Source organism: Centruroides sculpturatus, unplaced genomic scaffold (genome assembly GCF_000671375.1).
Source record: "Centruroides sculpturatus isolate CEXI.00-Female unplaced genomic scaffold, Cexi_2.0 scaffold104, whole genome shotgun sequence".
NCBI classification, from domain to species: Eukaryota; Metazoa; Arthropoda; class Arachnida; order Scorpiones; family Buthidae; genus Centruroides; species Centruroides sculpturatus.
In genome coordinates, this window is record NW_019384379.1 from 162,885 (window position 1) to 179,633 (window position 16,749).

The window sequence follows — 16,749 nt, forward strand, 5'->3', positions numbered from 1 at the left end:
TTTATCAAAAATAATTAATTTTTATTAACAAATGTATACATATAATTTAATATGTTTGCTATAGTCATTTTATACTGTATATATTTAAACATATTGAGCCAAGTAGAATAAAGATATCCTTTATATATATATATATATATTTAAACATATTGAGCCAAGTAGAATAAAGATATCCTTTGTAGTCACAATAATTAAGTGAAACAGTAAAGATAGCTACTCAAAAACAAGTTATTAGTTGCAGCATAAATGATTTGTCTCATACAAAACATAAAAAGCAAACATATTAAATACTTTAGAAAACAATATAAATTGAAAACAAATACATATCAAATTTATATGGGTTATTTATTTATAGGTCTATAAAGTAATTAAATGATTATGAAAATCGGATTATACATAAACAGCATTACCAAATGTTTTACTAATTAGAATTAATTAGTTTTAATCAATACTTTAGAAATGTCTAGATCAAGTTGGAACTTTTACAGACAATGCACTTCAAACTAAATTCTGCTTATATATTTAAAATTATCTATAATCATACAAAATATATTCTTACTGGATCAGCTCATTAGATAGACAGGAGTTATTTGGAAGTATATCTGAATGGCTACCACTAACAAACTTATTTCTCCACCTAATGCTTGCTGAGAAAAATTGTTTATTAACAAACCTTTTGAACTATTATCATAGGCCATCTTCAAGTTTTTAAAATCGATAATAAATCATTACAAAAATGGAATAATCAGATATTCAATTTACACAAACTTAAATTTGAATTAAAGATTTAAACTTGAACAAATAAAATAAATGTATAATGAACAAAATATGACTAACAAAAATAAAATTAAGAATTCATTCATTAAAACTCTATTGACACAGATAGACAGTGCTCTTAAAATTTTATCTGGTAAAAATCTGAGATTAAAAGATAATTATTTCTTTCATAAAAGTTGATTCAGGGCCATATATGACTTAAACCCTTCTCAGTCACTGTTCTATACTGTATATTTATATGCTTTTTGACTTTGATGTATGTCATACATTTGTTGTGAAAAAATGCTCTAGAAACTTTTATTTTAACATCTTTGATGTATTCACTGTTGTTAAATGCTTATTTCACTATTCCTCTAACAGATGGCATTATGTTACAGAAATTGTTTTGCCAATGTTGGCAGGAAAATTTAGTTTCATCTTGGAATCTGACAGATTATGTGTAAAATGTTTTTTTGATAGTTTTCACAAATATTATTTATAAATAAAATAATTTTGATTATTAATAATTATTAAATACATAAAANTTAGCAAGAATGGAGAAATGATTTTCCTAGTTTTCAAAGAGATCAAACCAGACAATCAATATGCAATCTAGTCAGCACTTTGGAAATTGTCTATACACATCACTGTTCATGAAAACTAGAAAATGTGTTCAAAGAAACAGGTTAAGCAATGCAAAGAAAAAGCATTCATCAGCAGAGAACTAACTGAAAAAGTTGATAAAGTCATATATTTTAAACAGAATGATTATTGATGGCAAAACCTAATGTTTCTTGTACAACTCTGAGTCAACACACCTCATCAAATTGGATAAATTAGCCTATTCCCATAGGCAAAAACATTTTTCCTTGACAGATTCAAGAGGAAGACAATGCTTGTAACTTTTTTATGTGAAAGGTCTGGTGTGTTATAAGTTTGTCCATGAAGCTATCATATTGACATTCTCAGTTACCTCCATGAAGCAATGCAGTAACAAAAACAAAAACATACCTTATCTCTGGCAAGCATAAAAGCTGAAATAATGAGGGATAGAAGTACAAAATAATCTAATAATCTTAATCTTTGTTGTTAATTTTTGCCTGGGCAATACCCAGCTCATCTACTAATTATTTTATACATTTTTCATTTATTTAAATTTGATTTTCAAATATTAGAATCAACTTGATAATTAATTAAAAAATAAAGTAACATCTAATTTTTTCATTGTGTTATTTCATATTTTTAAGTAAATGAATTTATTTTATGTATAACATTTTAAAATTACACATATAATAAAGCATGTTTAGTAATGTATTTAGGATGACTGGTATCATTAATTGCAAATATTTTTTTCCTATTTGCAATTTTATTAAAAAGAATTATATATGATTAAAAAAGTTTTTAAACAATAATTTATAAACTTACTTGTAGCTGTACTTCGATCACTCTGTAATATAATGTCAGTTAGTTGTCCCTTCTCTGATGTTTCTTTATTTCGATTTCGAGAATATTTCAGTAATGAGTCTCTTGACTCAGCATTCGTACTAGTTGGTGAAGTAACTGCTGATGAAGACTGAAGATCCTAAAATATATAAATACACATTACATAACTTATTTTAGTATAAAATCTTAAGTTTCAATATTTAATTATAAAAATATTGTTAACTGTATCATCATAAGAAAATATAACTTACTTGGAGTTCACTTTTCAAACTAGTATTTGAGCTTGAACTAGCATTAGGTGAAACAATACTGGGAAAATCAACAAGACTTACTATTGATTTAGTAGGAGTGTTTAATGAATTTGAATATAACGATGATTCTGTTCGTAATCCAGAAAAATTTAAACCTTGCCTAAAATATTTAAAATTTAAATAAAACACTTATTTAAGGTAATAAATATTTTATTTGAAGAAACAAGTTTTAGATTCAAAATCATTTTAATTAAAATATGTTATAATTTGAAAATAAAAATAAATATGGTAAATTAAATATAATATTTATATTTAAGACTGAATAGACTATTAGTTGATAAATTCTCATATAATGAACTAAAAACATATATAAATTCCTCTTTGCCTAAACAATTTATAAAATATAATCTAAAATTTATTTGAAATCTGTTATGGTCTAAGTCAAGTAGGTAAGATTCCCCTCAGTTTGACCTTGATCAATGATATCAAAAAATTCAGGATCGACAAAAATACCCTCCTGACTTACAATTACCACCCTTCCCATCAGCTTGCCCCTGACGTTTACTTCGAAGATCCAGGTGATCCCATGTTTAGGATTTACACTGATGGTTCCAACATGGGTTATGATGTGGGTGCTGCTTTTATAGTTTACTCTGACTTAGTCTGCGAGCTTCACAATGCTTGCTTCCGCCTAGGTACACACTGCTCAATAGCATAGATAAAAACTTTAGCTATTTATATGAGCTTAATTCACATTAGGCATAGAAAAGACAAAAGACACTACTTATACTATTGCATTTATTCTGACAGTAGGGTAGCTTTACACAGGATTGCAAAATCTGATAGCCACTTAAAACTCATCCATCTCATACACCACATTCTCAGACATTTAGACAACAACATTAGAATAGATTTCCAATGGGTCTTGGGTCATGCGGGGGTTCTCAGCAATGAGATCACTGACTGTCTTGCCAAACATGCAGCAAAGTTTTCAGTCACTAGTACTTTCAGTAACATTCCTACCTCTACGTCAACAATCACGTCAAGAAGCAAATCTTCATTCTCTGGCAAGACAGTTGGGACCATGACACCACTGGTAGGCTCACCTACACTTTCATCCCCAAGGTTGACACTATTCTTTGCCACTTTTACCCTAGTTACACCCTCACTCAGCTACTTACAGGACATGGTAACTTTAAGCAATACTTCCATAGATTTAACCTTGGGGACAATCCACAATGTGACTATGGTATTCAGGAGAATCAAACACCACTTCACTTAGTTTTTCGCTACAAAAGAAACAATCACATTAGGGATGGTTTAATGAGAGCTGCTATTCTTGAAGGGTACAACTTCCTTGCAACCCACACCAACTCATTCATATGCATACAATGTTCCATCATCTACTCGCATTCATATCCCTTAGTGGGGCTCTTAAGAGCACTCACTCTGGGGACACAAATGGCAATTAGCTTTCCCTTGCTTTGTTTTAATTGTTGGTATATAGCTGTCTTTCAACTTTGTACAGGTATATCTTGAGTTATGTCATTCTCGATTATACGTTGTTTGTCAAAAAATATATGGAAAAATAAAAACCAAGTTTAAGTCATTTTATTCGACTTTATGTCCGTCCGCCACAAATATTGAAGTCGTAATATCACTAGAAAAGTGTTAAGCACATAAAATCATATTAAAATATGTACATTTACAGTAAATGTTAATATCATCATCATAAATCCTAGAGAACAAAACATGAAAACATCTGTGTTTCTGTGCTGTCGTCTTATTTAGCGGTACTTTAAGTGCTCAATATTTATGTTTTCCACAGTAGCTCCAATATCTACCATTTGGCGTCGTTGTCAGCACCACTTGATATTAGTAAATTTAATATAAATTAGTTTATTTTCTACTGTTGCAAAATAATTTTAATAACTGTATTTGTTATTTAACCTTGCAAAATCATCTTATTTTATAATGNTAAAATCAGGAATCAAATAAGACTGAAAAAAAAGATGAACTAAGACAGAACAGGCCACTAAAGCCATGGTCACACCTCACAATTTCCAGCTGTGCAGGCAACTGCAACTGCCATGGCTGTTCCTATTAACTAGTAAACCCCTTCAAAAACTGGCACAACTTCAACCACAACTAGAAACAAAAAGTTTGTTCTACTCATGCTCATTGCAAATGTACATCTAATCAGCAAATGCCTTTGAGCCATATCATACAGTGACAACTTTGAAAGTGGTTATCATCATAGCAGAAAGTGAAAATATCATCTGGTACAGCATTAGAATTGAGGTTGATCGAGCTTACTTGGGCTCACAAATGCTTGTGAAGTTTTAATTCTTTGTTTTGTCAAGGAAAAATAAAAGAGTTCAGGCATGGCATGAGATAAATAAAAGTCTTGCCATTAACTGCAAGTACTGTATCATTTTAAGATTTCTGAATATAAAATGTTGATTGTTTTTAATTTAGTAACGACATTATTATTTTAAATATAGCTAAAGAACTAAGTAAAAAGTACCACAATTTGCCAACAATATTCCTTCACATTAAAGAAAAAAGATAGCAGACAAAGTGGATGTTGATTTATTATAAGGTCATGTGTTTCTGAGTTGCAATGCCAATGAACAATGTGATCACAACAAATGTATGCAACTCGCACTCACTGCAGTTGCATTTGCCTGCACAGATAAAAATTGCTAGATGTAACTATTGTTAAATGAACTGCTTGCCATTTTAATACGAAAAGTGATTAAAATTCCATAACTCTGAAGTAGAACGTAAACTGTCAGTAAATTCAAGAAAGTAGTCGAAAACAAGTTACTGTAATTTTATTGGTTTATTATAAGGTCATGTGTTTCTGAGTTGCAATGCCAATGAACAATGTGACCATGACAAAATGCATGCAACTTCTGTTTGTTGCAGTTGCAGTTGCCTGCATGACTAGAAATCATTAGGTGTGACCACTACTTAAGCCTACACATTACAATGAGGAGGAAGATTATTTTGGAATAAGATCTTATTCTTATGTACTTTAAGTCACTGTTTTACATTTATAATAATAATAAATACAATTTAAAGTTTTGAATATAAAACATTTTAAAGCAAGATAAATTTTTAAAATCTGAAAAAATAATTCATGCTACTAAAATTCAAAAAATAAAACTTCTCAAGAATACTGTTTCTCCAAAAAAATATTTTATTTTATCAAAATCCTCAAATATGACTTTTTCAAATAAAAAAATTTCTCAGTATTGTAAGAGAAAAAAGTGAGAGATAAAAATACTTAAGTATTTATATTTATTTAAAATTTATACTATTCTTTAAAATTTTATATATTTGAAAATATAATATACAATTTGAATACCAAATTGTTATTCAGTGTCACTAACTAAGTTAACTCTTTAGTATATTCATCAACAATATAATTATAGTGTAGAAAAACTGGAATGCAATGCTAATTATTATCACATATTGTTTACAAGAAAATATAAATTTACAATTTCAGAAATAAAAACAATTCACAAAAGCAAGAAAGTCAATGATAAATATACTGAAACAAACTGAAAAGTTTATTAAACAGTTTGGTTTAACTTTATAACACAAGGTATTACCACAATAATTATATGGCTAACCTCAATTTTGCAGTACATGCAGAACTCATTCACAATTGAAATGGCTATTATGAGCAGGATTTAGGAATCAATGCTTTAACCTATTTTATATATTAAAAGTTATGAGAATTTGGATCAAATTCAAATTCACACAGCAATAAGATGCTATCTTACTGCATGATACCTAGCTAATGTTTACTACATAAAAATAAATAATTTTATGGTACTTTGTATAACTCCCAAAAAAAATGAAGTTTCTCACTTGATGTTGCCCATTAGCAAATCAGATAATAAACTAAAAATGCTCTTCAGTATCAAAAAGTATCAATGTGTTAATGCCTAAAATATTGCGAATAAACTTTTTATATTCATTCATTATCATATTTTCATTTACAGTTAATATTTTTTTGTATTAAAAATAAGTTATTTATTATAGTTTTGTTTCTTAAAATATTATGTTAAAAATGTGAATGTACAGTAAGACTCCACTTAATGTGGGGATATGTTCCTAGACAACAAAGCACTAAACGAGTCATTTTAACACAGAGTAAATAGGAAGAGGGAAACACACAACCAAAACTAAACAGATTTTACTTTAATTTTTAAGTTATTTTTAAATTCATTTGTATAGTAATATATGTTAAATAACACAAACATATGCACAAAGAAATCTAAAGTTCATTTTTTGTGAAGGTCCTGCCTTTTCTGAAATTCTTTTTTTTTTTTTTTTGCAATAACATGTAGTTTCATTTGTCACTTTTTTTCTTTCCTTAAGCAAATGTCGTAGCAAGAGATCGTGTCCAAAATGCCTTGCTTTTCCACTTCTTTCAAAATCTGGATCATTTGCTACAGTTTGATCAGCGATTTCGGTTATTGTTCCCAAACTTTTACTAAGGAAATCTGTAGAAAGTTCTTTGGGTTCTTTGTTTATAGAACCTCTATTTTCTAGTTCTGCATGAATTCCTTGTTCTTCCAGTTGTTGAAGGTCATTGTCGATAAGGATCTCACCAGAACCCTGCAGTAACACCTCAATATCCTGCTCGTCTACATCTCCTAGTCCTGCTGTATCGATTAGCTTGACAATTTGGTCAATCTTACAATATAGCGATAGGTTCTTCTCATTGAGAATTCTTGGATACCTTCAGCCATAACTTCTTCCACACTCTGTTCATGCATTTATCAGTTAATTCTTTCAAAGTAAAGTCAATATTTCCTATGGCATCCATGATGTTATATTTTTTCCAAAATTGTACCAAACAAACATAGATTTAAGGGAAGTACAGCTCTACGCTGAATTGCCATCTTTTGCTAATTGGTTCATGTTTGTAAATAATTGTATTATATACGAATCAATGAAATGACGCAATAATTTGAATCTGCATAAATTTTGAACTTTTTTAAAGCTTCAAGCAGACCGTGTTATATCGAATCAGCATTAATCGAGGCAGTGTTAAGTGGGGTCTTACTGTATTTTTGAATAACAGATGCTTACAATTATCTTGATAATTTTAAAATCTAGACATGAAATTAAATCTAAAATTTAAGAATTCACCATGCTTTTAAATACCTGTAATATCAGCTCCTTCATCATTTTCACCGAGAGCATCATTATCATGAAAACTTAATTCTTGATACAAAGTATTTGGTCTTCTGTGTTCTCTAAATAATTTGCATTGAATGAATTAGAACTTAATGTCAATATTAATGATAAATATCTTAATATTTATTATTGCTTATTTATTAAAACTATTTATCTTTGATATTTATAAGCTGATTTATCATGAATAAACTCAACTTGCTCCAGAGATTGTTGTAATTAAGGGATTTGAGTGGAAATAGGTACTTCTTGACCTCTGCTTGGGATATTCAAAATTGAGAATAATCTGATCTGATATTGAATCATCATCTGATATTGGAACAGTATCACTAGATCTAAAAATAATAGTGTTATCACAAATTAAAATGTAGTCAAGTTACTAACCACTGCCTTCACCCATTCCGAATAAGTCATCAGTGGCAGATCTTTCTTTGTTGACCTTCTGTCACTAATGATTAACAAATGTTTACAATATGGTTGAAAGAAATGCCAATATCGATAATGATGATGGATATATCAAACATTTTATATCTCTTGCAGGAATGAAATAAAGTGACAGTTGATGGCCCTTTATTTCACTCCTGTAAGTGGTGAAAAATGTTTAATATATACAGCATCATTACCAATAACACACTGCATACAGCAAATGATACAGTTCTGAGAGAATTCTTTTTCATTCCTTTATAATATAGAAATAATCTTAACACTGACCTTAGATAATCCCCAGTCAGAAATCCATAGAGGTAAAATTGGAAAAAAGATGCCATAAAGAAAGAAAATGTCAAGATATGATGTAGTCACTAAAATGATATTGAAGTATTGTTTTCATATCACATACAGTAAGACACTATCGTAAATGTGATACTTGTCCAGTGCAATCTTTTACATCTTTCTGCAATTACTGGAAGCATGAATATTTCTGTACAGCAATTGGTTATAATGCTGGAAATCTGTAGTTTCCTGTTAGTCTTATTAAATGTTTATTGGAAGTAACTCAAGGTTCCTCTGTTGTTGTTTGTACTGTACTTTATGTTATAATTACCAGTTTCTACAAGAGTTTGAACTATAGTTTATAGTTTCCATAGTATAGAATCTTAAGAAAAACCATCAGAAAGAACTAGTGACTCCAAACCAACTGGGTGCCTTCAATGTCTCAATACAAAGCCAATGAAAATTGGCCATGACAAATTCTCTTGATGGGCAAAGCACATTTCCATTAATAGAGTAACTAAACATCAAAAACTGTTGATGTTTACTTACTCTGTTAATGTAAAATGTGCCTTGTCCATAAAGAGAATTTGTGAAATGTGCCTTGTCCATAAAGAGGACCATTTTCAAGGGCTTTGTATTGAGCCAGCAAAATAATTACAAAGATTATGTACTGTTTAGCATTCATATCCTGTAATATTTGAACTCAATAAAGGAATATATATAACAAACATCAAAAAACCTCATACATTGTATGAGGTTTTTTGATGATACATTTAACACTTAAATACTACAGATATAACACTTAACACTACAGATACACTTAAAACTGATATCTTCTGTGATAGTTTAGTGTATGTATGTTTACAGCTATTGCAAGCTACTACATTGGCATCTCTGATATGCATAGTCCCATGTCTTCAAATTTATTGGAAAAGTTAAGCATAGCTTTCTTTGAACATTGCACAAGTGATATTTCAATATAACTGATAATGCAACAACAGAATTAAAGCAATTTATGTAATAAAGTTTCATAATTTTTGCTAATTGTTTCAGTGCATTCTTGATCTATCTGTATACTAACCAGGCTATTACATTTATCTTATTGTAGATCATCACATTTAATTAATTCATCAATCAAATATCTTCTACTAAAACTAGTTGTTAGTAAAGATCTCCAATCGTAGGGACTTCTCAAACAATCCAAAATTTTCTTTATATATATAAAGAAAATTTTGGATTGTTTGAGAAGTCTCTATGATTGGAGATCTTTACTACCAACTAGTAAAAATTTCATTATTTGTTTGGATAATCAACACTCTACTATATATATACAGTAGAGCACTGATTATCCAAATCAATTGGGGACTGGGGATGTTTGGAAAATCAATTTTTTGGATAACCGATTATGTATGAAAAAATACATTATTAATATAGTACAGCAATTCCCAACCTGGGTACATGATAGGTTGTTTAGGGGTACAGAACAAAGTTAGTTATTATGGCAGAAAAAATAATATATTATGTATCACAAATTAATAGTATTAAAAAATTATTAGGTAAAAAATGTTCCTTGCAATAATCACAAACTTTATTATACATTTCAAAATGCAAAAATAGAAATAAANTTCTCCTTGCCGATAACGACTAAATAAGAGGCCATTTCCCATAAAAGTCCTCCCGGAAGGTATTCGTTCCCCTCGCATAACATTGTGCCCCAGAGCAGGCAACAGGAAACCACTCTGGATAATAACTTTCCCTAGTAACACCTTGGCACATTACTAACTACTTACTAACCTACGCCAGGTGTCGCCGACATCAGGAATCTGATATGGCACCAAGAAGAAGAATACCAAGGACAATGCATTTGTATCCCCGGTGTTCAGGCATTGGTCATTAATTTTGCTCTTATATATTTCTATTTTTTCCATTTCATTACAAGAGTTGGAGAGAGTACTGCTTTCACAAAGTTCGCTTCATCCCACTTTACATTCAAGCTTTCTAATTGTGACAATGTTGCCAATATTGTATTAGTATGGCCTTTTTCAACAGTGCATTTTTGTTCTTTGAGACATATCATGAGGTTTCTTTATGTAACATTTAGCCCTACAAAGAATCCAGCTTATTCTTTTCTGACCATTAATTGTTGGTTCTTGTAGACTATTTTGTATACTCCAGTTGTTCTTCTTTCTTAAGTTTTCTTTATCATTTCTTAACAGGTTATAAATATTAAATGCTCTTTTGTACACTATCTTCAAGCTTTTGTAGATAACCAATTTGTTCATGATATAACTCAGCCTTTTATTGTATGTAAACCCTTATTAATTCAATTTATCATTTTAGAGTTTTATCTTTGTTTTCTTCAAAACTGTTGATGAGTCCATCTATTGTGAATGCTTATTATCCTAATGTTGTTGCTATTGCTTTGATTCTATTGATTTCTTTTATTCTGTCCTGTATATTGGAGCAATATAAAGGCTCTTCTAATTAGTGCTCTGAATGTTGAAAGTTTATATTTGTTGGGTCATTTGACCATTGTGGGATTAATTTATTGGTTTGATATATACACTAGTGCATGGGTTCCCAACTTGTGTTCCACAAAACCCTAGGGTTCCGCCAATAAAAATCTATTGAGTCTAGTGATGTATGAATGTGTCAATACAGGTTTGGGATGTGAGGTATAATTGTTTTAGATTTGGATCATCAACAAGAACTCAATCACAGACTATACATGTGCTAAAAATATTTATAGCTTTATAAATAGTGGAAACTTATTTATCAGCAACAGAACAAATTGAAATTGTGATATACTATTTGACAAAATAATGAAAATCATAAAAACAGTAAAACAAACTAAAGCTAAAAAATCATTGAAAAAACCATAGCCCTACAAAGAATTCAACTTATAAATAAAAATACAATTGTTAAATATGTATATATATTAAAGCAAAATGTTCTGTCACCATAACATAAATTTTAAAATAAATTTTATTTACAACTTAAAAATTTCAAAACAACTTTTAAAAGATTGAAATCAAATCAGTAAAACTTTAAAACAATTTTATTTAATTAATTCTGATTTTATTTTTAATTGTAGTTTTATTTTCTGTTTTGGTGTAAAGTGGCTACTTAGTATGCTTTAATTTGTTGATATCTGCAGGGTTTCAACATTTGTTATTGTCAGGGTTCCAATATTTTTTTTATTAAGGTGAAAAGGGTTCCTTGATAAAATTAAGTTGGTAACCTTTGCACTAGTATATATATCTCATTGTTTAAAACAAATATTAATATCTAAAAAGTGAACACAAGTAAAACTCTTTTGTTCCAATTTTAGATTCAAACTGTCATTGTTGTTGTTGACCATTTTTAAAGTGTCTTGAACTCTTTAATTATTCCTCCAAAATTATGAACACATCATCCATATATCTTTTGTATAATATGAAGTTTCTGTGAAATATCTAAGGATATTTCTTTCAAGCTTACAAAGTACAACTTCACATAAGACATCTCATTGGGACTTCCTTGTTTTGTAAGATTTCTTGTTTGTCTTTTGTTAAATCTGAAACATGACTGGTAGCACACTAGGGTGCCTAACTCTTTTTATCTCATTTGGATAGGCTGATAATTCATATGCTAACTTGTACTTTGTAAGCTTAAGAGAAATATAAAATATTTTATGTGATTAATACCATATGGATTGTAATCACTTACATCATAATATTAAAATACAGATAAATAAAAGTTATTTACACACAAATGAGTATTTTCTTTTTGTTGATTTTTCTGTCCGATGGCGAGATTATTATTAACTAAATCGAAGACAAGTCTACCCAAGAGGGACTACCATTTATTTTGTGTTCCAGGCTATACACATACACATTCGTGGCAACAGGACTTCCTTTTTTAGGCTTCATGCTACCAGAGATAAAGGACTTTATCTCTAGTAGCATGAAGCCTAAAAAGGCCTGTCGCCATGAATGTATATGTGTATAGTCTGGAACGCAGAATAAATGGTGGTCCCTCTTGGGCAGACTTGTCTTTGATTTGGTTAAGAGTATTTTCTTGTGAATATAAAAATTTCAAGATCTAGATAAAGATAGAAAAATCTGAGTTCAGATTTAAAATCAGCATATTTAATTTAGCATAAAGTCAAAGGCATTTTTTTACTTGGAAAAAGTTTTTTGTTTGCTTACTGTAAAAGCTGCATCAAAACATATTTTATCTAAGGAATATATTAATTGAATCATATATCATTCAATTAATAATCAAATTTTTAATAAAGTTTATGTTTGCAAAAATACTGTTTTGTTTTTATAATTAATATATTACAACTGAAAACAATCATAAAATTTTTATGAAACCGAAGTTAGAACCATTCTGAAAGAAAATTCAAAAAGTCATTTACAATTACATTGATAAATTATTTTTCTTTTTAATAATGTAAATTATTCATGCATAAATTTGAAGACTGCTTTGATAAAATAACTAATAACAATACTAATAATTAATGTCTGAAAAAATTATTTTATGAAGACTCTTGCATTTACATGTTACAATGAAGAAATAAATTGAAGTTATAAGTAATAATTAAAATAAAGAAAATATTTTCTAAAAGTACTTTATCTGTTAACATAAGAAATAATTAATTTATAATGAAATAATAATTAGTAAAAATTAAAATATTAATTATATTTTAAAAATGTATATAAATTACAAACCCGAAGATGCATAATCCCCTGGATGAACGTATCCTCCTTTGGAAGCATGACACAAATATAATTTCATTTACTTTAAGGTTTTAAAATATGTAACTTTAAAACTATCATTACTATTGATTTTTATTATAACTTGGTACTTTTTATATATACATGTAAAAATATTTCAGCATATCAAATATTTATATTATACTTCCTCTGTTCCAAAGTAGTTGCCATATTTACACTTTTTCTTTTAAATACTCCAACATTTATTCAAGTTAGTTGTTTATTGTTGTCATAAAAACTTCATACATTAACAAACAGAACTAAACTATCAAATGCATTTAATTATAGTTTGTGTCAAAGATAAATAAGCAATTATTTATTGTGACATCGTCACAATGCCAGGCTGCAATTTATAATCATATTTTAATATACAGTGGAACCTCGGTATACGACCTTAATCCGTTCCCGATGTTTGGACTTATACCGAACTGGACATATACCAAACCAACCTTTCTCATAAGAAGTAATGTAAAAATGATTAATCCGTTCTCACGTAAAAAAATGGCTGGCTTTAAACACCTCGCTTTCCTGGCTAGTTCCTGCTTGATTTTTCATGAGATCAGCGTGTATCTTTTTAGCTTTCTCGCAAATAATTGCTTCTGATACGATGTCNAAAAATGCACAAAAAAAAAAAAATAATAATAAGAATAATAATACAATAAGACCCCGCTTAGCGCTGCCTTGATTAATGTTGATTCAATATAATGCAGTCTGCTTGAAATCTAAAAAATCTCAAAATTTACACTGATTCAAATTACCATAACATTTCATTGATTTGTATATTTAATATAAAAATGTTTTCAATTGTCTTTAATGATCTTCATCAGTTAAATAATAAAGTAAATTACTGCAGGTTTCTGGTGAGAGCCTTACTGACAACAACCTTCAAGAACTGGAAAAACAAGGAATTCATGTAGAACTAGTAAATAGTGATTCTGTAAATAAAGAACCCAAAGAACTTGCTACAGATTTTCTTAGTAAAAGTTTGGTAACAATAACTGAAATTGTTGATCAAACTGTAGCAAATGATCCAGATTTTGAAAGGAGTGGAAAAGCAAGGCATTTTGGACATGATCTCTTGCTACAGACATTTCCTTAAGGAAAGAAAAAAAGCAAGTATCTATGTGTATATATATATATATATGTTACTGTGAAAGACCGAAATTAGAGAATGTCGATATTCTCCAGTGAATGTCGACACATACAACATACATTGGTGAAAGACCAAATATTTGGTTATATTATTATAAATTTGAACAATTGCTGGTGTATGTTGACAAGCACAAATAAGTTTTGGTGGAGGTCGAAATGACATCCGAGAAACTGATGTCGACAGAGAGGCGACAGTCTGTCGCCAAATAGTTTGTGGGTAGCCAGAGGTAGGACATGGTCGTACCTCTTTTTCCGGCAACAGTTTGGCGGAAACTGCCCACTCTTTCACTGGATGGCGTTTTTGTTCTTTTGATCCTGTGAGGTGGGATCGGTTTGTCAAGTCAAGTGGCAGAGGATGAAAGGGGTAGTCAGTAAGGCATCGGCAATATCCGAATAAAAGAAACTATTAACAGATTAGTTCGTGATCACATAATAACGTAATCAGTTTGTAATTTGTAAAGAAAAGTTACTTTCTATAGACAAGATTTCTTCTCAAGAAATATCGCTGAGAGAAGCAGCTGCAGCTAATTCCAAAAGTGGAGGGCAATGCTATACACACTGTCATTGCAAAAAGAAGTATTCCACGAACAAATGCAGCTGTAAAAGCAAGGGACTCTTGTGCAATTCAGTGTCACAACAGTTTAATTTGTTGCAATATATAAGATTGTATAACATTAATCACATAATTTATGTGTAAGTTTATTATTGTATTATTTTCTTCTCTGATTAAGAATGTACTATTGTTTTAGGTTCAAAACTTTATCTACATGTGGTGTTACTTAAGCTTTCTCCTATTTTGACATATTAAAAAGTTACATTTTTGTCTTAATGTAATAAAAATATTTTTATTTAACATTCACCATCAGTGAATGCTGAATGTCAACATTTGCCGGTGTAAGTGAGAAATAATGATATTTAGCAAATATTTCATACATACACGAAATGACTGTGTGAATGCTGACATTCACCATAGAATGTTGACATTCGCCAGATATCGTCATTCACAATAACATATATATATACAAGACCATATGAGACTTAGACCATATATATATATATATATAAAGTCTTTATACTCTTCTATCTTTAGTAGATACATAGAAATGGCATTACATGAAAGACACACACAGTATTTTGTCTAAGGAGGGCAAGATGCAGTATGAAACATGATTTAGATCATAAAATAAACTATATACTGGATAGTGAATAAGTTAAAAATTGCACCTTTATCAATCCAACAAACTATTTTTAATACCATAAAATGTTTCCAATCGTTTTAAATGATCTTCCTCAATTATAACAAAATAGAACATTGAAAATCTAACATAAAATAAAAACATGGAATAAATATAAAATTCAAACGAAAAAAATGCACATGCGAAGTAAATATATTTTCATTACATTCGTATGAAAAAAATCATGTACACNTTAGCAGATTTAATAATGTCTTTATTTTTCGTGATTGTTCATATCGTCGTTCTCGGAATACAGTAGGCAACAGTTAAAATCTCGAACACGCGTGCCACCTTCGTATTTCTCAACAATCTCTTTCATCAGTTCCATTGTAATTCTAGTCATTTTTTTAGTTTTCTGTCGCTTTTCATTTGCCTTTTTGTGATTTGTGATTAATAAAAATAATAAAATTTTACTTACGAATTAAAATCAGAAGAAATTTAACAAAGTTATAAACCGTTGCACCACGAACGTCTAGTCTGGTCTAGTATACCGATAGTGTTACGTTACTTGTTCATTGATGGCGCGTATAATTGAATTATGTCGTATACCGAACAAAAGTCGTATACCGAGCAAAATTTGTTTCATCCAAACAGGACGTATTCTGAATTGGACGTATTCTAAAGCAGACGTATACTGAGGTACCACTGTACTGTATTTAATTTAAATTATATGCACTCCTCCTCAAGTTATTAGTAACTTGCCCCTGTACATCATACTTTTCCTGTTAGCAATAGAATAATGCCAGTCATGTATCTAACTCCTTTCAAGGGAAAATTTTTGAATTGAAATAACATGATTTCCGGTTTGCATCAGAAGTTCTTCTGTAGTTAATTGGAACCTCCTACCCCTAAGGTTTCCATATCTTGTCTCATTTTTCATCTAACTCCATTGTTGAGACTAAGAAAAGACAGATGGGTGACAGTGGGAATTTATAGGTCTACAATTTTTTCATATTGCAGCCCAATATAACATTACATTTCCAAAACTACTTTTATTGTCATTTCATATTAGCACAAGAAATAGCAATAATAGCTAAAATTTTATTAAAAAAGTAAGGTACAACTATAACAAATACATTAAAGTTACACACACAAATAAAGAAAAAATCATCTCTTATGAAACATTTAATGCAACCCTGAACCTGAATTAAAGATGAAAGAATGCTTAATTATTAACTAAATTATTTTATTATGATTTAAATAATCATAACAACAAATTTTCTT

The 16,749-nt window shown here is 29.5% G+C and overlaps 1 protein-coding gene across 1 annotated transcript in view; it reads right to left on the reverse strand.

The window, feature by feature from the left end:
• Positions 1 to 16,749, reverse strand: part of LOC111617823 (C-Jun-amino-terminal kinase-interacting protein 3-like) — a 211,657-nt gene that overhangs the window by 153,690 nt on the left and 41,218 nt on the right. Inside the window, exon 8 of the mRNA XM_023359134.1 lies at positions 7,638 to 7,729. Coding sequence (XP_023214902.1) covers positions 7,638 to 7,729 — 92 coding nt within the window. The remainder of the gene's footprint in view (positions 1 to 7,637; positions 7,730 to 16,749) is intronic.